Source organism: Rhinatrema bivittatum, chromosome 9 (assembly GCF_901001135.1).
Source record: "Rhinatrema bivittatum chromosome 9, aRhiBiv1.1, whole genome shotgun sequence".
Taxonomy (NCBI): Eukaryota; Metazoa; Chordata; class Amphibia; order Gymnophiona; family Rhinatrematidae; genus Rhinatrema; species Rhinatrema bivittatum.
In genome coordinates, this window is record NC_042623.1 from 26,367,690 (window position 1) to 26,391,919 (window position 24,230).

A 24,230-nucleotide genomic window follows, 5' to 3' on the forward strand; every position below is an offset into this window, starting at 1 on the left:
AGATAGTCCGGTTCATAGAACCTGTGCAAAGAGACAGTTCAGATACTGGATCACGCTCACAGAATATCCATCTCACTTCAATCAACTTATCTGCCTGGAATTCATGGTCCCAGACCGGACAAACTCAAGACTTAGTCTCACTAAGACGTCTCACTACAGTGGATCTCTTGCAACACTGTACGACAGAAAAATGGAGATCTTTGTTCGTTTTCTCCGAGTTCACTCAGACTCCAGGTGCCTTTCTCATCGATTGGTCACAACAAATATTTTATACAATCCCTCCAATATCACTCATCTCTCGAACACTCCAGAGATGCATAGAAGTCCAGGCGAATCTGCCATAATCGCGGATATGCAAACCCCCCCCCCCCCCCCCCCCCCCCCAAAAAAAACAAGCGGCTCTGTTCATCATCGGGCCAGCATATCCAAAACGTCCATGGTACAGTTACCTACGATGGCTTTTGATCCACAACCCATTTCTCTTGGGTGCTAGCTCATAGCTTCTTCCCTAGTTTAAGAGAACATCCTCTCCACACTTCCCTACACCTTATGGCATGGAGATTGATGGGCTCACTGTGAATGTTTTCTCCTATCCTCAGGATAACTGTCCATCATATTCAAGTACCAGTAAGGTTGTTCAGCTGTGCTTCTGAGTGTTCATCACCGGGTATAAACCCCTTAACTGGCCCACCTAGCCGACTTCTGTACTACCGCCATCTACTTTGCAGAAAGGGCATTGTGACTCCTCGCTATGAGTTCCTGTAAGCACCATAACAGCTTATCTCCTTCATCTAGATGGAGGACCTATTTCATGTTATTCCTTAGTCTACGGATTCATGTAGGGCCTATTGCATCTACATCCACCTTTACAAAAACCACCGGTGCCGTGGTACATTAACATGGTTCTAGAGCAGCTAATGCTTTCATTCCTTGCACCTCTAGACACTTGTCACCTTCGCTACCTCTCATGGAAGGTGCTTTTCCTTGTCGCTTTAACTCCTGCAAGGAGACCAAGTGAGTTACAAGCATTAGTTCACTACCCTCTTTATCTTCAATTTCACCACAGCAGGATGACCTTCTGCACTTATCCGACATTTCTACTAACGCTAATGTTCAGTTTCTACATTAACCAAACTGTCACCTTACCCACGTTCCATCCAAAACTTCTTGCAAATGGCAATGAGACAAAGTTACGTACCTTTGATTGTAAATGTGCGCTGGCATACTACAAACAATGCACTCTGTCACCCAATTGACCCTCACAACGGATTCTTTCATCAATCCAAATGCACAAGAGAGTCCAGTGATGAAAACAACTTTATCCACAGAGATATCCAATTATATCCATTTTCAGCTATAACAAGAAGTTGCACACGCTATCTGCGACCCTAAGGACACATCATGTGCATGAAATGTCAACCTCGACTGCCTCTCTCTCCATCAAGCTATCTGTGAAGAGGCGACAGTCATCGCTACCCACTTTTCACATCCCACCAGTGTTTACACAAACAGACAGTGGATGATCCCTTTGCGACGGACTATCCTACAGAACTGCAAAAAATTCCAAACAAATACAGCCTTCATAAGAACTGTCCGCCACTATTATCGTATTGAGCCAAAAAAAAAAAAAAAATACACATACTAACTGCTCAATACGTCAGCTGGGGACTCCTATACAGCATGGCTAATTCAGCTGCTTATCTACATGAAAAGAGCAAGTTTGCTTACCATAAACGGTGTTTTCCGTAGATAGCAGATGAATTAGCCACGCTGACCCACCCAGCTCCCCGGACAGTTCTAGCATACCTACCTTACTTTGATACTAACTGGGGAGCCTGAGGTGAGGGGAGGGAGTACCTAGCTAAAAGACTTTGCTAGACTTTGAGAGATCCGCCATCTAGTGGCGGAGCTCTCAAATTGAATTAGCCATACTGCATGGCTAATTCATCTGCTATCTACGGAAAATTCCGTTTACGGTAAGCAAACTTGCTCTTATTACTTATTTATGATCAATGCTAAAAGCCAATCATTAATATCAATAGTTGTTTGACTCTGTTGATTCCTTTATTTATATTTAATTCATATTCTACCTTTTCAGCTACTATAGGTATTTCCCTATCCCAGAGAACTCACAATCTAAGGAACTCATTTACTAAGCATTTTCCCCATAGACACAAAATGTGAGAATAGCCTTAGTAAATCAGGCCCTAATTTTGTACCTGAGAAACTGGTGAGTAAAGTGACTTGCTCAAGGTCACAAGGAGAAGCAATGGGATTTGAACCCTGGTTTCTCTGGTTTATAACCCACTAGGCTACTCCTCCACTTCTGTGGTCTAAAGCCATTTTTCTCAAAATATTTGAGATTCTCATGTTGTAAAATGATTGAATTATGAGTATATGCAAAAGATTTGCAATTGGACAGTAACCAAAGTAGAAATATTGTCAATTGGTGTTACTGCTCACATGTTTAAAACTTGGGATAAATCAACCTTTTATGTTTCATATTGGTCCACTAAATGGCATCACAAACTACAAAGAACCCAGGTGGTTATCCTGGTGCATATTAACTCCAAATTACAGAAGAAAATAATGTTTTATTAAAATGTTTTCTTCTTTCAAAAGTGTACAGTACTATATTTTATATATCCATAGAGAGCAATAAAATCCCAGATCTGCAAGCCCTAATGGTAGAGGTGGATGTTGTTTCTGTTACAGAAACATGGTTCTTTGAGTCTCATGATTGGCATGCAGCCATCTCGGGCTATAACTTGTTAAGGAAGGACAGAGAGGAAAGAAAGGGGGAGGAGTAGCTCTATGTAAAAAACAACATACAAGCAACTGACTTGCAAGGGATGTGGGGTAAAGAAGAAGTATTATGGGGGATGTGACAAGATGGTGCCCTGAGCAGTTGCATGAATTGTGGTTCCTCCGTTTTCTTTTCCAAAATCTTTTCTTTGTGCTTTTTCTTTATCATTGAACGTTATGGGGAAAAGAAAAGGTGTTGTGAGATCCTACCCGTTACCAGGAACATCCCGGCAAACCACTGTGATGGAGTTTTCATCTGCTTTACCTTCACCGACACTGGGTGCTGATTTGGCCAGTATTGGGGCTTCCGGTCTGTCGCCTGGTGGAGCTGTCTCTACCGAGGCCTCCTGGAGTTCTTGCTTGATCGGGGGCTGGATCGCCAAAGCAGGAACAGTGCTCTAGTGATGCTCCCGCTTTGATGAGTGGTGTTCATGCTTCCGCTGATGCCGATGGGATAAGGCGAGAACCTGTAGAAATATCTCCTCCAGGAGCCTGGGAGGTTTGTTGGAGGCTATACTTTTGGATTGCAGGCATCGGGTGAGATTCCCTCAGCGTTTGGGGCTTCAGATGCCGATCTGCAGGAGGTTCAGGAGGCTATCAATTTACTTCAGGTTAGACCAGCTGTTATCAAGCCTAATTTGGTGACTTTGGATATTTCTATGGAGTGTTACAGCTTCTATTGAACAGTCTGTGTCATCACTGGTTTCAGTTACACTGGGTATTCTCTCAAAAATTTTGAACCAAGATTAACGTCTACAGCTGTGTGAATCCAAGATATCTACCCTGGAGGACTCTGTTTCTAAGGCTAAAGACATTTAAGCCAAGCAAATTGCAGATTCCTTGTTGGTTTCTCGTAGACTTGAAAAATTGGAGAATGTTTAAAATATTTGAATCTGCGGATATTAAATTTTCATCAGACACCACTGATTTCTCCTTTGGAAATATTCAAAATCTATATGAAAGATGTCTTGCAAATACCAGAATCAGCTTTTCCTGCAACCCAGAAAATCTTTTACAAACCTTTGGTTAAGAAGACTTTGGATAGAAATCATCAAGACAGAGCTCAGCAAGATAACTCACTTAATATAACTGATTTTCTTGAGAATTCTGGTGCTCAGTCTTTTTCTCGGGTTACTTTATTAATTTCATTTGTGTTTTTGCAAGATAGAAACACAAGCAAAGAATATTATTTCTATCATCGAGATGTTTTGTTTAAAGGAGAGAAAGTTTGAATTTTTCCAGATGTAGCTAAATCCATGTTGGAAACAATGAGGAAATTTCTCACTATGAGACCTGAGGTTATTGCCTTGGCTTCCTGCTGTTGCGCTTCCCGGACACATTGGTGCCACGACCGGGCCTGCTCACCTGGCGTGCCCATCTACCAGCTCCTCACACACAGTCTCCGCCAGCGCTGCTTGTCCATGGCACCCCTGGGCATCTCCAGGCCCATCGAGGCCTTCTTCCTCACAGTGTATCTCGCGCTGGGACTCGGCATCCTCCATAGAGTCGGCCCCGCCACCTACTGCATGCGCATGGAACTCCAAGACGTTTAAAGGGCCAAGTGCGGAAACTTGTCCTCGGTGCACCCCGATGATGTCACCTGAGCCCTGTATATAAGCAGGGCTCAAACTACTGCTCTTCGCCTTGGCAATCGGGTCGACACTGTTGTGATAGTTTGCCACTGTTCCAAGTGTTTCCTGTTCCAGCGTCTCCAGTTCCTGCGTCTCCTTGTTCCTGTGTCCTTCCCAGGTAGTACCTATCTGGACTGACTTCTTGGTACTGACCTCTGCCTGCCTGACCATTCTCTTGCCTGCCGCCTGGGCCTGACCACTCTACTGTCTGCTGCCTGGAACCGACCCTCTCTTGCCTTTTGAGTCCTGGGAGTTAGTGCCGTTATAAGAACATAAGAACATGCCATACTGGGTCAGACCAAGGGTCCATCAAGCCCAGCATCCTGTTTCCAACAGTGGCCAATCCAGGCCATAAGAACCTGGCAAGTACCCAAAAACTAAGTCTATTCCATGTTACTGTTGCTAGTAATAGCAGTGGCTATTTTCTAGGTCAACTTAATTAATAGCAGGTAATGGACTTCTCCTCCAAGTACTTATCCAATCCTTTTTTAAACACAGCTATACTAACTGCACTAACCACATCCTCTGGCAACAAATTCCAGAGTTTAATTGTGCGTTGAGTAAAAAGAACTTTCTCCGATTAGTTTTAAATGTGCCACATGCTAACTTCATGGAGTGCCCCCTAGTCCTTCTATTACCTGAAAGAGTAAATAACCGATTCTCATTTACCCGTTCTAGACCTCTCATGATTTTAAACACCTCTATCATATCCCCCCTCAGCCATCTCTTCTCCAAGCTGAAAAGTCCTAACCTCTTTAGTCTTTCCTCATAGGGGAGCTGTTCCATTCCCCTTATCATTTTGGTAGCCCTTCTCTGTACCTTCTCCATCGCAATTATATCTTTTTTGAGATGCGGCGACCAGAATTGTACACAGTATTCAAGGTGCGGTCTCACCATGGAGCGATACAGAGGCATTATGACATTTTCCCTTTTATTCACTATTCCCTTTCTAATAATTCCCAACATTCTGTTTGCTTTTTTTGACTGCCCCAGCACACTGAACCAACAATTTCAATGTGTTATCCACTATGACGCCTAGATCTCTTTCTTGGGTTGTAGCACCTAATACGGAACCTAACATTGTGTAATTATAGCATAGGTTATTTTTCCCTATATACATCACCTTGCACTTATCCACATTAAATTTCTTCTGCCATTTTGATGCCCAATTTTCCAGTCTGACAAGGTATTCCTGCAATTTATCACAATCTGCTTGTGATTTAACTACTCTGAACAATTTTGTATCATCTGCAAATTTGATTATCTCACTCGTCGTATTTCTTTCCAAATCATTTATAAATATATTGAAAAGTAAGGGTCCCAATACAGATCCCTGAGGCACGCCACTGCCCACTCCCTTCCACTGAGAAAATTGTCCATTTAATCCTACTCTCTGTTTCCTGTTTTTTAGCCAGTTTGTAATCCATGAAAGGACATCGCCACCTATCCCATGACTTTTTACTTTTCCTAGAAGCCTCTCATGAGGAACTTTGTCAAACGCCTTCTGAAAATCCAAGTATACTACATCTACCGGTTTACATTTATCCACATGTTTATTAACTCCTTCAAAAAAATGAAGCAGATTTGTGAGGCAAGACTTGCCTTGGGTAAAGCCATGCTGACTTTGTTCCATTAAACCAAGTCTTTCTATATGTTCTGTAATTTTGATGTTTAGAACACTTTCCACTATTTTTCCTGGCACTGAAGTCAGGCTAACCGGTCTGTAGTGTCCCGGATCGCCCCTGGAGCCCTTTTTAAATATTGGGGTTACATTTGCTATCCTCCAGTCTTCAGGTACAATGGATGATTTTAATGATAAGTTACAAATTTTTACTAATAGGTCTGAAATTTCATTTTTTAGTTCCTTCAGAACTCTGGTGTGTATACCATCTGGTCCAGGTGATTTACTACTCTTCAGTTTGTCAATCAGGTCTACCACATCTTCCAGGTTCATCATGATTTCACTCAGTCCATCTGAATCATTACCCATGAAAACCTTCTCCAGTACGGGTACCTCCCCAACATCCTCTTCAGTAAACACTGAAGCTCTGGCATTAGCATACAAATATTTCAAAGTTTGTTTTTTGTTTGTATTTTCATTCTGCTTTTTAATTGATAGGGATAAGTTAGAATTTTTTAACTCAGGTGAGTTTTTAGTTACAGGCACTTGGACTACTTTTCTTATTATTGGAACCTCACTGTTGGGATGCCCTAATTCTAATGCATCATTAGTATCCTTTGAAGATACCTGTCTCCGAACCATGCGCTGCTGAGCGACTGTCGGCTTTCCCCTTTTTTCTAGTTTAAAAGGTTAGTGCCAGCAGTCTGGTTCCACCCTGGTTAAGGTGGAGCCCATCCCTTCAGAAGAGACTCCCCCTTCCCCAAAAGGTTCCCCAGTTCCTAACAAAACTGAATTTCCTTGACTACGCACAGACTGATTCTGGTATTGACCCCTGCTTTGGATGACCTCTCTTGGACTGATACTCTGGCTCTGACCCTTGCTCTTCACTCGGACACTCTGTTCTGGCCCCAGGTGACCATTGGGCCAACGTACTTGGATAACAACCATGGCTTCCACGTGGCTAGACCTGCAGGCGCTGCCTATCTCATCCGGAGGACCTCCCTGAACTGTTGCCTTCCCAAGGTCTCTGGAGCTTCCGGTTCAGGTCTAGCTCCTCCACTCTGCATCAGTTGCGCACTTTTGCTCTCTGATACCTCTCCGGGAGACCACTGGAGGCCCACCTAAGTCCAGGTGGTCCGGTTACCCAAGGGCTCAACCTGCGGAAACCCCAGACTGTTATTGGTGAAGCTCCAGCTAGCTTCTGTCTCCTTGTGTGCGCCACCTCCTGGTGGCAGGCGCTCTCTGGTCCAACCAGAGGGCCGTACCAATCCTGCACCAGGCCAAGGGTCCACCTCCAGTATAAGAGGTTGCCAAAGCCATGGACTCGGCAGAGTCTCATGCCTTGCAGACCATTCCTGGTCTGGCTAATCGTGTCTGAGAACAACAGGTCCTGGAATCATTGGCCTCCTCTGTGGAAAGACTACGCTTTCAATTGGAGGAGTCTGTCATGGCCAACTCAGGGGGTCTTGCCCAAAGCTTATTCTCTCGTGCACCACTGGCCCTGCCAGCTCCACCCCATTTTAATGGGGATCCGCGCCTTTGTTGAGGCTTCATAAACCAATGTTATATGCAGTTTTCATTGCAGCTCTCGCTATTTCCTGATGAAGCAACTAAGATCACCTTTATCCTTTCACGCCAAGAGGGGAAATCCCTGGCATGGGCTTCCCCACTTTGGGAGCATTCTGATGCCATCCTTCACCAGCTCCCCCAGTTCATTTCCATCTTCTGACAGACCTTCGAGGACCCAGGCCGACAAGCGGTCACTGGCCACCACCTACTCCACCTCTGTCAGGGCTCGCATCTACTTGCTGAGTACACAGTAGAGTTCAGAACACTAGCTACTGAACTAGGTTGGCAGGAAGACTGTTTAAGGGCACTCTACCTCGAGGAACTGTCTCTGGCTCTTAAGGACGAACTGGCCACCCATGAAATTCCCATCTCTCTGGAAGAATTGATCTCCCTGGTCGGTAGGATTGACTACCGTCTCTGACATCATCAGGAGGTGAGGGTCCTCCGAGCACCTACTCCATGACCATCAAGTGCAGTGAGTCCTCCATTGAAGGCTTTACCACCCCCTCAGCCGCCTGAGGAGCCCATCTAAATCAATCGCAGTTGTTTGACCCCAGAGTAACGTCTCCGGAGAAAAGCAGGCCTCTGCTTATATTGCGGCGGTTCTGGACACCTTCTTCAAACCTGCCCCCTGTGCGTCTGGGAAACTCCAAAGCCTGAGCCCGGCAGGGGACCCGAGCTTGGGCGCCACTGTTTCTGGCCCTCAACTATTGCTCCCTATCTCCCTCCTAGGGGAGATACGTTCCTTTGCTACCACCGCCCTCAGACACTGGGGCAAGTGGAAACTTTGTCATGGAAGATATCGTTAAAATTCTTCAGATACAGATCCAGCCACTAGCAGTACCTCTCCGTATTGCCTCGATCCAGGGAGAGCACCTCCCCGGTCGTATTACTCACTGTATCATGACCATTCGCCTCACCGTTGGAACCCTACATGACAAAGAAATCTCTCTTCTGATCCTGAAACGGTCCACGCATCTTGAAGTCCTTGGTCTTCCCTGGCTCCAGTTATATGCACCCCACTTTGACTGGCAGTCCCTACAATTCACTCAGTGGGGCCCTCAATGTCAGAACCACTGTTTACAGCAAGTGTCTCCATCCGTGACCGTGCTCAACACTACAACCCTTCCTGGACTGCCTGCTCCATACTCAGACTTCAAGGATGTCTTCTCCAAAATAAACGCTGATATCTTGCCACCACTTTGAGAATTTAATTGTCCCATAGACTTACTACCTGGAACCATGCCTCCCAAGGGCAGAACTTATCCCCTATCACTTCCTGAAACACAAGCCATGTCTGCGTATATCAAGGAGAACTTAGATAAAGGATTCATCAGACCCTCTAATTCCCCGGCAGGAGTCGGGTTCTTCTTCATAAAGAAGAAGGATGGCAGCATAGACTACAGAGGCTTGAACGCAGTGACTCGTAAGGATTGCTATCCACTGCCGCTTATTAGTAAATTATTTGATCGTATGCAGGGCGCACAAATCTTTACGAAATTGGATCTCTGAGGGGCGTACAACCTTGTACGAATCCAACCAGAAGACATATGGAAGACCGCCTTCAACCCGAGAGACAGCTACTACAAGTACGTTGTAATGCCCTTCAGGCTTTGCAATGCCCCTGCAGTGTTTCAACGCTTAATGAATGAGATCTTTTGGGACCTTTTATACTCCTTTGTCGTGGTATATCTGGACAATATACTAATATTCTCCAAAGACCTAAAGTCCCATCGTTCCCACGTCCAAACAGTCCTCCAACGCCTCAGAGACCATCATCTCTATGCGAAATTAGTGTTGCGACCGTCCCTTCCCGACAGCTTCACTTCGCCTACCTTTCCTTTTCTACGGCTTCTCCTGCTCTTCACGGATGCCTGGCTGCTGCGGCGTCCGCCTGCCATCCTCTCCAGCATCCCCAAACCGGCTTGGGTGCTGCCTCCTGCTGTGTTCCACAGGTACCTTAGTGTGCGCGCCCTGCGCGGCCCTCATTCTTATTTCCTCATTGGCGCGTTCCTCAAGGGCGTCCCCTTGTGATGACGTCACAGTGCCCGGATATTTTAAGCCTACAGTTTATTGCTAGCCTTTGAGTTATCAAGGGGATTCTTACGGATGGGATTCGCTCTCCGTACCCAGCTACTCTGCCTCTCCAACTTCCATTGGACTCTTTCTGCTAACGGGGTACCCGCTCCTCGGGGGCCTCTTTTGCTTCTTTCAGGTTGCTACCAGGTAGCCGGTACTCGCTCCTCAAGGGCCCATGTTCCCTGACTCGCTGCCTGCATCTATCTCCTCTTCTACTTGAAAGAATTCGCTACAGCCATCATCAGTGAGTACTACTATCATCTACTCCTCAGAGCTGTCTCCCTGGAACCAGGTACTCTCTCCTTGAGGGCCTGCCTCCGTTCCAGCGCCACTGCCATCTCCTAAGTGGAGCCGCTGTGTGAGTACTTTGCCAACGAGTCTCTCTACTCCCAGGGACCTGGTACTTGCTCCTCGAGGGCCAGCTCTCCCTATATCGGGGCTTCTCCATATTTGGGACTCTGTGAATGTTCTATTGTACCCATTCTCTCAGTTTTCTCCACTACAGCACTGCTACTGGAGGAACCGCTGTTCCAGCACCCTGGGGAATACTAGCCCAGCTGGGCTACATCTTCTATTCACTACTGCCACCTCTGATGGCTTCTCAAACAGTCTAAATAAAGAAATTTATTATTATTATAAAAAACCAAATTGAAATGAAAGTGATCCATCACAAAATACCTAATCAATATGAAATAGCCCTTTTCGACTCACAAAACCTCCAAATTTGCCTTGTTTACTGCCCACCCAAACTTCTAGATAATGATATATCACCTTTCATTGAATTCCTAATAACAAACATTAGTACGAAAAAACCGACGATCATACTGGGAGAGTTCAATCTTCACACCAATGCCAGTCCCAGATCACAAAATTTCCAGACTCTGCTTGACATGCTAGAAAGTCTAAATTTCAACCTTCAAGTGAACAACCCCACACATAAAGCGGGCCATGCACTTGACCTGATTTTTACGAATATATACTTCTCAGACATGATTATATCATACAGGCCAGTCCCCTGGTCTGATCATTACCTACTACAATGCAAGACGCAAGCAAAAATAAACATGCCAAAAACAAACGAATTACAACAATCCTTCAAATATCGACCACCTTTCCAAACAAACCTGCTACAACAAGAACTGGAAAACAACTAGCAAAGCTGGACCTCTCAAATATAAACAACGCGATCCAATCGTGGTTCAAAATAACAGAAGACACCGCAAATAACATAAACCCAGAAAAATGGAAAAAGATAAAGAATCCCAGAGAACAACAAAACCCGTGGTTCAACGCACAACTAAGAAGCATGAAATCCAGCCTCAGAAAAACGGAAAAAGAATGGCAAAAAAACAAATGTCCCGCGACAACACAAAAATACCGCACACATCTGGCTACTTACAAAAAAATGATTCTAGATATGAAACGTAACTAGTACAGTCAAAAGATAAAAAAAATCCACCAATAACTCCAAAGCGCTATTCAATATAGTAAACAACCTCATGGCTGAAAAAATCAACGCCGACACCACCAAACCCAAGAATTTAAGCCAAGACCTAGCTATGTTCTTCAAGAACAAAATAACCAAAATAACAGACGCTTTCAACAACACTGAGATCGAAGAAATACAAATAAAAACAACAAATACAACCCCATGGACCAACTTCGAACCTATCTCCACTACGGAAACTGAAAAAATGCTAAGAAAAATAAACCCAGCTCGCCATGAACTAGACACCATCCCAGCGAGAGATTTAAAAGAAATCATGCACTCTATAGCCCCAACAATAGCAGAAATTATCAATAAATCCCTTGAAGAAGGGGAGATTCCAGTCAAATTAAAGACAGCAACAATCAAACCTATACTAAAAAGAAAGAACCTGAACCCAGATGATTTGAACAACTACCGCCCAATTTCAATTCTACCTCTTCTAGCAAAAATGACAGAGAAAATGGTTCTAAAACAACTCAATGAACACCTCGATAGCTACAAAATTCTACATCCCACCCAATACGGATTCAGGAAAAATATCAGCACGGAAACTCTACTGCTCAATCTATCAAACAACATACTGAGAGGATTCAAGAACAAAATAGGCCATCTTCTAATACTCCTCGACCTTTCCGCAGCATTCGATACGGTTGACCACAAAAGACTAATATCAAGTCTAGCACACATAGGACTCACTGGTAAAACTCTGGACTGGTTCACTTCGTTCCTAAAAGACAGATCCTTCAAAGTCTCTCCATCAGCAACACATCTGAAGCAATTCCACTGGAAACAAGAGTGCCACAAGGATCTGCTCTCTCGGCAACACTTTTCAATATATATCTGCTCCCACTATGCCAACTTCTATCTAACATTGGAGTAACTTACTATATGTATGCCGATGACATACAATTCCTTATTCCAATTTCCTCCAGCGTAGAAGATGCACTAGTATTAGCAGCCTCTCACCTAGATGCAATCAGGAACATGCTAAACCACCTAAAATTATGTCTAAACATGAGCAAAACAGAATGCATTCTAATAGAAAGAACAAACTCAGGACCACTAACCACCCCATCCCTTAATATAGAAAACATCTGCTTACAATTTAAAGATAATGTAAAAGATCTGGGCATTTGGATTGAAAATGATCTAAGCTACAAAAAACACATCACAGCAAAAACAAAAGAAGGTTTCCATAAACTACAAATTCTTAAACACCTAAAACCAATGCTACACCACCAAGAATTCAGAACAGTACTACAATCCCTAATTTGCACCAGCCTCGACTACTGCAACTCACTCCTGTTAGGTTTACCCAAAGCAACCCTAAAACCACTACAATTGATGCAGAATGCTGCAGCCAGAGTACTGACTGGCAAAAAGAAAACAGATCACATCACCCCTGTCCTCAACAGCCTTCACTGGCTTCCGGTGGAAAAACGAATTGAATTCAAAATACTAACAGTACTACACAGTGCAATAGATAATGTAGATAACACGGCACTGGACAATGTCATTCAGATACACAGAGCACAACGGACAACCAGAACAGCAAGTAAAGTAAATCTAGTCATACCTTCACTCCCAGTCGCCAAATTATCCACAACAAGAAACAGAGCCATATCTATTGCTGGGCCAAAATTTTGGAACTCTACCAGAACACCTGAGCTCTCAAAGCAACTTTAAATCCTTCAAAAAAGAGCTCAAAACATGGTTATTCACGCAAACACGCAAGGATGGCATTGGCTAACATCAATCAACAAATATAATATAATTACATACCTTCATCGGGTATGCAATTAACTATCTTAAAGATAGAACTACGAACATGTTAATATAAACTTGTAGAATACATAAAACACACTGAGGTCTACCCAGATTCGATCCCACCCATTTGCCCCCTATTTACATGATATGTGTAACGAACCTACCCTGGATAATGTGTAATGTTGATCACATCTTTCAATCATAAAGAGGAATTTTGGTTAATCGTTTGAGTTAATTTAATTTAAAAATGTTTCCCCTTCTTTCTTGTTATTTTTCTTTTTCTTTTTTCATCAGATCAGATTCTGTTAGATGTTATGTTTTGGTGTTTTTATTTGTAACATTGAATACGTGTGTCTTTCTCACGTTTTTCGAGTTCACACACTGTTTTATGTAATGGTTGTTGATGATGTAAACCGGAGTGAAGGCAACTAGCTATACTTCGGTATAAAAAAAAAAAAGCATAAATAAATAAATATCTGTGTTTGTGTGTCCAGAGCTGAGCCTGACTTGTGGCCCCTCACGGGACTTCCCCACCGTGGGCGTGATCAGCTGCCACAGTGTCCACCCAAACTTCACTAATTATAACAATTAGAGAAGTGTATTTTTGAACAACCCAGTCTTCCATTTTTAGGCTACATCATTTCCAACCGTGGCTTCACCATGGACCCTGATAAACTCCAGGGTCTTCGAGATTGCCACAACCAGTGGGCATCCGTGCCTTACAAAGATTCCTTGGGTTTACATACTACTATCGAAACTTTATCGCTAACTACTCCTCCTAGCCGCTCCACTTACCGCCATGACTAGGAAGGGATGTGACCTCCAAGTGTGGAGTCCCAAAACCCAGTCATCATTCCACGCCTTGAAGGAAGCCTTCTATTTCGGTCCATTTCTACGTCATCCGGATCCTAACTGTCCCTTCATTGACGAAGTTGATGCATCCACCATCGGAGCAGGAGCGATTCTGAGTCAATACTCCACTAAAGGACCCTTAGTACCATGCTCCTTCTACTCACACAAATTCTCCTCCACTGAACAAAATTACACTATAGGGGATCGTGAACTCCTAGCTGTGAAGCTAGCTCTCCAGTCCTTGGCTGGAAGGGGCACAGCACAAGTTCACAATATTTATTGACTACAAGAATCTAGAACATCTAAAGAAGCCCAATTACTTAATCCCAGATAAGCCCGCTGGGTCCTGTTTTTTGAATGTTTCAACTTTGTGCTCTGCTATCGCCCAGCAGCTAAAAACTTCCGGACAGACGTTCTCTCTCGCTCCATTGAGCCGGAGGATACACCCGAGTCTCCTAGGCACATCATCGATCCAGCTTGCATATCCATTGCAGTCACCATCACGGTACCAGCTGGGAAGATGTGGTCCCCCGCCGTCTCCGTGAGCGTGTGCTCCGTTGGGCTCATGACTCTAAGCTAGCTGGTCAACCTGGCTGAGCTCAGACTCTCAAAATGCTTCGAAGGCACTATTGGTGGCCTAGTATGATTAAGGACTCCCGCGACTACGTGGACTCCTGTCCAGTTTGTGCTCAACAAAAACCTCCGACTTGCCACCCATGGGGCCCCCTCCAACCTTTTCCTGTGCCCACTGAACCTTGGTCAAACCTCGCTCTGATTTTATCGTGGATCTGCCTCCCTTTATGTCCGGGATGGCATAGAGTCCAACAGGATAAACATCCTGCATGAGACTAAATACAAAATTGAATCTTTATGGGTAGAAATCCCATGTGTGTCAGGGAAGACTATAGTGACAGGGGTATACTACCATCCACCTGGTCAAGATGGTGAGATGGACAGTGAAATGCTAAGAGAAATTAGGGAAGCTAACCAAATTGGTAGTGCAGTAATAATGGGAGACTTCAATTACCCCAATATAGACTGGGTAAATGTATCATCGGGTCACGCTAGAGAGATAATGTTCCTGGATGGAATAAATGATAGCTTTATGGAGCAATTGGTTCAGGAACAGACGAGAGAGGGAGCAATTTTAGATCTAATTCTCAGTGGAGCACAGGACTTGGTGAGAGAGGTAACGGTGGTGGGGCCACTTGGCAATAGTGATCATAATATGATCAAATTTGATTTAATGACTGGAAAAGGAACAGTGTGCAAATCCAAGGCTCTCGTGCTAAACTTTCAAAAGGGAAACTTTGATAAAATGAGAAAAATTGTTAGAAAAAAACTGAAAGGAGCAGCTACAAAAGTAAAAAATGTCCAAGAGGCGTGGTCATTGTTAAAAAATACCATGCTAGAAGCACAGTCCAGATGTATTCCACACATTAAGAAAGGTGGAAAGAAGGTAAAACGATTTCCGGCATGGTTAAAAGGGGAGGTGAAAGAAGCTATTTTAGCCAAAAGATCTTCATTCAAAAATTGGAAGAAGGATCCAACAGAAGAAAATAGGATAAAGCATAAACATTGGCAAGTTAAATGTAAGACATTGATAAGACAGGCTAAGAGAGAATTTGAAAAGAAGCTGGCCGTAGAGGCAAAAACTCACAGTAAAAACTTTTTCAATATATCCGAAGCAGAAAGCCTGTGAGGGAGTCAGTTGGACCACTAGATGATCGAGGGGTTAAAGGGGCACTTAGAGAAGATAAGGCCATCGCAGAAAGATAAAATGATTTCTTTGCTTCGGTGTTTACTGAAGAGGATGTTGGGGAGGTACCCGTAATGGAGAAGGTTTTCATGAGTAATGATTCAGATGGACTGAATCAAATCACGGTGAACCTAGAAGATGTGGTAGGCCTGATTGACAAACTGAAGAGTAGTAAATCACCTGGACCGGATGGTATACACCCCAGAGTTCTGAAGGAACTAAAAAATGAAATTTCAGACCTATTAGTAAAAATTTGTAACTTATCATTAAAATCATCCATTGTACCTGAAGACTGGAGGATAGCAAATGTAACCCCAATATTTAAAAAGGGCTCCAGGGGCGATCCGGGAATCTACAGACCGGTTAGCCTGACTTCAGTGCCAGGAAAAATAGTGGAAAGTGTTCTAAACATCAAAATCACAGAACATATAGAAAGACATGTTTTAATGGAACAAAGTCAGCATGGCTTTACCCAGGGCAAGTCTTGCTTCACAAATCTGCTTCACTTTTTTGAAGGAGTTAATAAACATGTGGATAAAGATGAACCGGTAGATATAGTATACTTGGATTTTCAGAAGGTGTTTGACAAAGTTCCTCATGAGAGGCTTCTAGGAAAAGTAAAACGTCATGGTATAGGTGGCGATGTCCTTTCGTGGATTGCAAACTGGCTAAAAGACAGGAAACAGAGAGTAGGATTAAATGGGCAATTTTCTCAGTGGAAGGGAGTGGACAGTGGAGTGCCTCAGGGATCTGTATTGGGACCCTTACTTTTCAATATATTTATAAATGATCTGGAAAGAAATATGACGAGTGAGATAATCAAATTTGCAGATGATACAAAATTGTTCAGAGTAGTTAAATCACAAGCAGATTGTGATAAATTGCAGGAAGACCTTGTGAGACTGGAAAATTGGGCATCCAAATGGCAGATGAAATTTAATGTGGATAAGTGTAAGGTGATGCATATAGGGAAAAATAACCCATGCTATAATTACACAATGTTGGGTTCCATATTAGGTGCTACAACTCAAGAAAGAGATCTAGGTGTCATAGTGGATAACACATTGAAATCGTCGGTACAGTGTGCTGCAGCAGTCAAAAAAGCAAACAGAATGTTGGGAATTATTAGAAAGGGAATGGTGAATAAAACGGAAAATGTCATAATGCCTCTGTATCGCTCCATGGTGAGACCACACCTTGAATACTGTGTACAATTCTGGTCGCCGCATCTCAAAAAAGATATAATTGCGATGGAGAAGGTACAGAGAAGGGCTACCAAAATGATAAGGGGAATGGAACAACTCCCCTATGAGGAAAGACTAAAGAGGTTAGGACTTTTCAGCTTGGAGAAGAGACGACTGAGGGGGGATATGATAGAGGTGTTTAAAATAATGAGAGGTCTAGAACGGGTAGATGTGAATCGGTTATTTACTCTTTCGGATAGTAGAAAGACTAGGGGGCACTCCATGAAGTTAGCATGGGGCACATTTAAAACTAATCAGAGAAAGTTCTTTTTTACTCAACGCACAATTAAACTCTGGAATTTGTTGCCAGAGGATGTGATTAGTGCAGTTAATATAGCTGTGTTTAAAAAAGGATTGGATAAGTTCTTGGAGGAGAAGTCCATTACCTGCTATTAAGTTCACTTAGAGAATAGCCACTGCCATTAGCAATGGTTACATGGAATAGACTTAGTTTTTGGGTACTTGCCAGGTTCTTGTGGCCTGGATTGGCTACTGTTGGAAACAGGATGCTGGGCTTGATGGACCCTTTGTCTGACCCAGTATGGCATTTTCTTATGTTCTTATGAAATACTGTAATCTGGGTGATCATTGACCGGTTCTCATAAATGGCTCACTTTGTCCCACTGCCTGGTCTCCCTTCAGCTCCAGAACTAGCTAAACTCTTTCTGACCAACGTATTTCGTCTGCATGGACTTCCACAGGAAATCATCTCTGACTGGGGTCCTCAATTTGCTGCCAAATATATAAGAAATTTAATATTACATTAAACTTAACCTCAGCCTATCATCCGCAAGCAAATGGCCAAGCCAAAAGGACAAACCGTTCCTTAAAATCATTTCTATGATCATATGCCAATGACCAGCAAGATAACTGGGCTGACCTCCTGCCTTGGGCTGAACTATCCCACTACACTCACGTTGCCCCTGCCACGGATGTCTCACCTTTTGCGGAAGTCTTTGGCCGCCAACCACGCCTATCCCTACCGGTTCCACTTACTGTACCTTCACCTGCAGCTCAGTCTACCGCGCAAACTATACGCAGATTCTGGAATCAAGTAAAAGAGAGACTAAACCAAGCAGCCGAGTGGGCCAAACGCTTTACCGACGTCCATCGTCGGGCCGCACCACTGTTCCGGCCTGGCCAGAAAGTCTGGCTCAGTACAAAGCATATTTGATTGCGCCTACCATCTCAACAACTAGACCCCAGATTCATAGGGCCTTTCCCAATTCTTCGATTCATTGATGCAGTCACCTATCGGTTGCAACTCCCTGCCTCCATGGGAATCCACAACACGTTCCACGTGTCACTGTTGAAACCTTTGGTCCTATCCTGGCCTTCCTGAAGGCCTTCTCTGCCTACACATCACTCTGCTGAGCCCGAGAACACCCTACAGGTAAAGGAAGTCCTGGATGTCTGGCGCCATAGAGACCATTGGGAATACCTCCTGTCTTGGGAGGGCTTCGGTCCGGAAGAGAACTCCTGGGAGCCCTCCCACCACATCTACGATAAAGACCTCTTCGCTGTCTTCCAACAGAATCATCCTGAGAAGCCCAGGCCGGTAAGGGGGAGGCCCAGAAGGGGGGGGGGTACTGTTGCGCTTCCCGGACGCATTGGTGCTGCGACCGGGCCTGCTCACCTGGAATGCCTATCAGCTCCTCACTCACAGTCTCCGCCAGCACTGCTCATCCATGGCACCCATGGGCATCTCCAAGCCCATCGAGGTCTTCTTCCCCACAGCGCTCCTTGCATCGGGGCTTGGCATCCTCCACAGCGACGGCCCCACCTGGAACTCCCAGACATTTAAAGGGCCAAGCGAGGGAAACTCGTCCGCAGTACACCCCATTGACGTCACCTGAGCCCTGTATATAAGCAGGTCTCAAACTACTGCTCTTCGCCTTGACAACCGAGGCGACACCGTTGGTGTGATAGTTTGCCTCTGTTCCAAGTGTCTCCTGTTCCAGCATCTCCAGTCCCTGTGTCTCCTTGTTCCTGTGTACTTCCCAGCTAGTACCTATCCGGCCTGACGTCTTGGTACTGACCTCCACCTACTTGACCATTCTACTGTCTGCCGCCTGGAACAGACCCTCCATGGACTGATTCTGGTATTGACCCCTGCTTTGGCTGACCTCTCTTGGACTGATACTCCAGCTCTGTCCCTTGCGCTTCACTCGGGCACTCTCTTCTGGCCCCCAGTGACCATTGGGCCAACAGGCTTGGATAACAACCGCAGCTTCCAAGTGGCTAGACCTGCAGGTGCTGCCTGTCTCCTCCGGAGGACCTCCCTGAACTGTTGCTTTCCCAAGGTCTCTGGAGCTTCCGGTTCAGGTCTAGCTCCTCCACTCTGCATCAGTTGCGCACTTTTGCTCTCTGATACCTCTCCGGGAGACCACCGGAGGCCCACCTAAGTCCAGGTGGTCTGGGTACCCAAGGGCTCAACCTGCGGAAATCCCAGACTGTTATTGGTGAAGCTCCAGGTAGGCTCTGTCTGTTTGTGTGCTCAGCCTCCTGGTGGCAGGCTTTCTCTGGGTCTGACTAGAGGGGCCGTACCAATCCTGCACCAGGCCAAGAGTCCACCTCCAGCGCAACACCTGCATCATTAGACACCAATGTAAATGTCTTGAAACATTGAACTCTGTACGATGTATTTTTTTTGACCCTTTACAGTTGAGGGATTTTATTGATGCCCGACTCACTGCATCTCCCCCTTCCTCTTAGTGGTTGGGATATATACAGTAGGTAGTACCTGTTCAGGGCATTTATTATTTTGAAATTTTGTTTAACAAGCACGGTTTTGCCCTAAGACCATTTTCTAATTCCTTCAGTATATGGTGATTTACAATAAGGATATTGTTTATTAGTTTTTCTTATTTTGTGTTGTTGTAACTGTGTAATATCTTTGTGTTTTCTGATTGAATATGTTTGATTCAAATTAATCTCAAATTTCAATAAAAATAAAGTTAATAAATAACAGAAAAAGCATTTTGGGCTGTCCTAAAAAGAGAAGATAGTGTTATTGTTTTGCAACAGCTGTGATTCACAGATACACAAATTCTGTGCCAGCCAGTTTAAAACTGGACAGACATGTGGATATCGAAATTTAGGGCCTAAAGAAAGAGCTCCGATATGATATGCAGATATTCTGCTGTATTCGTTTAGTAATAGGACTGCAGATTGATCTGGCTTTGTCAAGCATGCGTACATAATCCGCATATAATGATATTTTATGAGAGAACCCTTCGAAACGGTAAACCCTGAGATGTCTGTGGTTGCATGAACTAGTTGGGCTAGTGGCTCAGTTACCTGATGGAATAGCAAAGGCATGGGGGGGAGTGGAGAAGGTATCCCTGTCTTGTACCTTTTTGAATAGCGAAGGGACTCAATACCTGCCTGTTAACAAACATTTTTGCCTTGGGTTCCTGTAAAGAAATTGAACAGGATTAACAAAAGGTTTGGGGAATCCAAATTTAGAGAGAACACCAAACAGATAAGGCCAGGCCATCCTATCGAAGGCTTTATCTTTACCTAATGCAAAGATCAACCCCAGGTGAATCATTTTATGCAATTTAGTTTTGTCATCTCTCTCTTTTGACCCTCTATTCTTCTGGGTAGATGAACATACCTAAACTAAAAGCCAGGTTTCCTATTTTTTTTTTTTACCACTTCTCCTCCTTCAGCCTTTTGCTACTGTTTATATAGAATTTTTAATTAAATTCAAAATAGCCTTTTCTTAATGAATTTAGTGCTTATGAAAGGTGCTGGCTTGATAGCACTGACCATCCATTTGTCCACAGAACAGGTACAGCATAATGCAAGTTTCCCTCCCCTGCTCTGCCAGTGTGCTTCCACTATGCTCTGGGGGAGGGGGACTACCTCTTTGAGGGTGAGAGAGTAATTCATTCTTTGTTTGTCCAGTCTTTGGCCTCTCCACTGGAACTGGCAACAATGGTGCCAATTAATCAACTTGTGGTTCTACGTTTTAGAGATCTCATCACTGTCCATTGGTGTGATTGGAATAAACACCTACCATTTCCTGTGAACCACTAACTAGATTTCACTACTTTTGGTCCCTACCAACTTGAGCCACATTTGAACCAGAGACTAGAGGTGAAAGGCTCTTTAATACTGAGCCATCCAGTTCCCCTGATTTTTTTTTTTAAAAAAGAAGTTTAGGAAGTGATCAGATAAGCTGTATTGGTCAGTTATCTCTGACTTTAGCAGCGGTCACTAAACCACTTTGCGTATCTAGGGAAAAAAAATAATCTGAGCCAGTATATTTGCAGACAAAAGGCCTTTTAAATTACCTTAGGGGCCAATGCAATACAGTGCGCTCAGCTGAGCGCACTGTATAACCCGCAATCAGACGCGGGATAAATAGGCACTAATCCACCCCCTAATGCAATAGGGGGATTAGCGCCTATTTAACGTGCGTCCGACGCGGAGTGAATGAGATAGCGCTCATCACATGCAAATGCATGTGAATGAGGCTATTACTCATTCACTCCGCATGCAATAAATTAAAAGTGCGTCTCACATGCACATTTATCACTCAGATATTAATGCCTGTCTGGAGCAGGCGTTAATAGCTGAGCGCATGTAAAAGAAGTACAGAGAAGCAGAAAAAACTGCTTTTCTGTACTTCTTCAGTAAAAAAACAAAAACAACAAAAAATACCTCGGCAATGGCCGGTTATGAAAACCGATGCCAAGTTTACTGGCATCGGTCTTCATAACCGGCAGCCGCCGCGGGGTCGCGTTAGCAAGGAGGCTCTAAAGTCGCGCAAGCGACCCTAGCGCCTCCTTCCTAGCGTGACCTCCTAATTTGGATATTGCATGGTGCCCCCCTTGCGGGCGCCATGCGTGCATTAAGAAAGCGGGCGTTGAAAAGTCAGCGCCCGCTTTCTGCGAAAATTATTGCATCGGCCCCTTAGTCCCTTGCTAAAATCTTGCTATATTCAGGTCTCATATAGCACAAACAAACTCAGGCTGCTTGCCCTGGAGCTGTCAGTCTCAATGTGCAGTCTGCAGATTTAGAAAGAACATAGCAGAAGCTTTTATTAGTCCTGGAGGAATTCTGTGCTACTGCCAAATTCTGTGCAGAAAATGGCAGAGGAGACCCCGGCTTGCTGCAAGCGGAGCATGCACCATTCGTGAAGATGAAGGACCCTTTGTGCCACAAACGGAGCATGTTTGCTTCGTGGCGATGATAAAGGCCTCAGTGAGAGCGAATGTGTGGAGAGAGGAGTGTGTGTGTGAGGAGGGAGAGGGGGTGTGAGATAGGGGAGGGGTAGGAGGGGGTGAGAGAGCAGGGGGATGAGAGAGAGCAGGGGGGTGATCAGGGATGTGTGAGAAACCAGGGAGGGTAAGTAGGGGGGGGTGTGAGAGAGAGCAGAGGGTGCTTGAGTGTTGGTGCCTGGGAGAGAGGAGCCTATATGAGGAGATTGTGAAGGAGTGTGTATATGTGAGAGAGATTGTGTGTGTATGAAAAAGGGATCCTGTGTATGTGAGGATGCTAGCCTGTGTGAAGGGATTGTGTATGTGTGAGAGAGCCAGTGAGAGACATAGGTAGCCTGTGTGAGGGTGTATGCGTGAGAGAGAAAGGGAGCTTGTGTGGGTGCGTATGCAAGAGAGGGACCCTGTATGAGGGGATGTGTGTGTGTGAGAGAGAGTGTGGGAGCCTGTATGAGGGTGTGTGTATGTGTATTAGAGAGAGGGAGGGACAGAGGGAGCCTGTGTGAGGGGCAGAACTGAGAATGGGATCAAACTCTGGGACTGGCGTTAGAGTGGAAGGGGTTGAGCCTAGAAATGGAGGGGAGAGATACTGGCAGGTGGAGGAGTTGGGGCCTGAGAGGGAAAGTGGCCAGGGGAGTAGGAAGAGCGAGTGGAAGAGATATTCTTACAGTGAATTTCTAGGGAAATTCTGCTCAAAATATTTAAAATTCTGCATCTTTAAGTAATAACTTTTTTTCTGTATTAATTTAAAATGTAATTACTTAAAGACCATCATGTAAATTGTGTTATTTTGACCAATATAAATTTTGCAGAATTTTAATTTTTTTTGTGCAGATTTGCCCCAGGAGAATTTTATATTCAATCTTCACTATACTGAAATATGTAAAAATTATTTTAATCAGTAAACTAAGCAGGTATTACTACAATGACAGAGAAGTGTCATAGCTAGCCAAAAGATTTCATGTGTCACTTGGTGGCCTTTCTATTTTATTTAAAAATTATGGGCTTTGGGAAATAAATAAATATATACATATACGGTATAAACAATGAATCATGGAGTGTATTTTGCTAAAGAACTGTTGAAATATAGAATTTTTGATTTCTCTGTTGTATATTTCATGTTTTGGCAGGCTGTGAATCCACTGTGGTTAAGGGGCTTTTGCACACAGACATACTCCTACCTTGCATGGTCACCTACAGAGATGTCTTCAGTTCTAAAAATCTCGTTGTTAGCTGGCAGCGTTCTGAAAATGATGCTGTTATGCACAGCTACTTCAATGAAGGAGACAAAACAGAGTATCAAGAGAATGAATTTAAAGGAAGGACCCAGCTGTTCCCTCAGGAATTTCCCAAAGGCAACCTGTCTCTTCTTCTGAAAGCCATAAACAAATCTGACACTGGGAATTACACCTGTTATGCCATCTTAGATGAAAGAACTGGTTATATGATGCAAAATGTAGAACTTTTGGTGGAAGGTAAGTCTGTGATTTTCTCTGAAATCCTGCAATCCTGAGTTGCTTAAATGACTAGGAATATGCACTGATTTTTGTGCCAATCACATAAAAAACTAGAACAATTCAAACTGTGTGAAATATGAAGAAATTGACAAATCATCCTTTTGTTTAACATGGAATATGCACGTTTAACTGAGTTATTTCAAATGCTAAAATTATAAACTGTATAGAGTTTTTAAAAACTATTATCATTTTTCATGACATTTTTATGATTGGAAGATTATATGTCACACTTTTTTTTTAATATGAAAAAAAGTATTGCTAATTTCTTGTTAATGTTTGTTGATCTGTTCATAGAAAAGTGAGCCCCCCCTCAATCACTTTATTATACCAAAAGTCTTTCTGCATTAAATGCATGCTTCCCTGAACATTCATTTATGGATAGTGAGGTCAATTTTCAGAGCCTGAAACCTGCATAAATTGGCTTGTCTGAAAATTGCCTGCTTCAATCCAGCTAAACGTACACAGGCTTTCCGTAGCCAAGTTAAAAAGAGGTGTTCCTGTGAGTGTGCTTAGGTCGGAAGAGTAAAAGAGTGCACACACGTTTGATTTCCAAATGTGCATGAGCTCTCTTGCCCCTGCACGGCTGCATGCACATTCTTGTATTGTCCAGGAAGGCAAGGGTTACACTCAGTCCCGGGGCTAAGTCCTTACAAAGTCCAACAACCTTGG

At 44.0% G+C, this 24,230-nt stretch overlaps 1 protein-coding gene across 9 annotated transcripts in view; it reads left to right on the top strand.

The window, feature by feature from the left end:
* The window catches only part of LOC115098699 (protein NLRC3-like), a 157,216-nt gene that overhangs the window by 44,613 nt on the left and 88,373 nt on the right, over positions 1-24,230 (top strand). For all 9 annotated transcript variants that reach the window (XM_029615513.1, XM_029615512.1, XM_029615517.1 and 6 more), the window contains one exon: positions 23,175-23,519. In XM_029615513.1, coding sequence (XP_029471373.1) covers positions 23,175-23,519 — 345 coding nt within the window. The remainder of the gene's footprint in view (positions 1-23,174; positions 23,520-24,230) is intronic.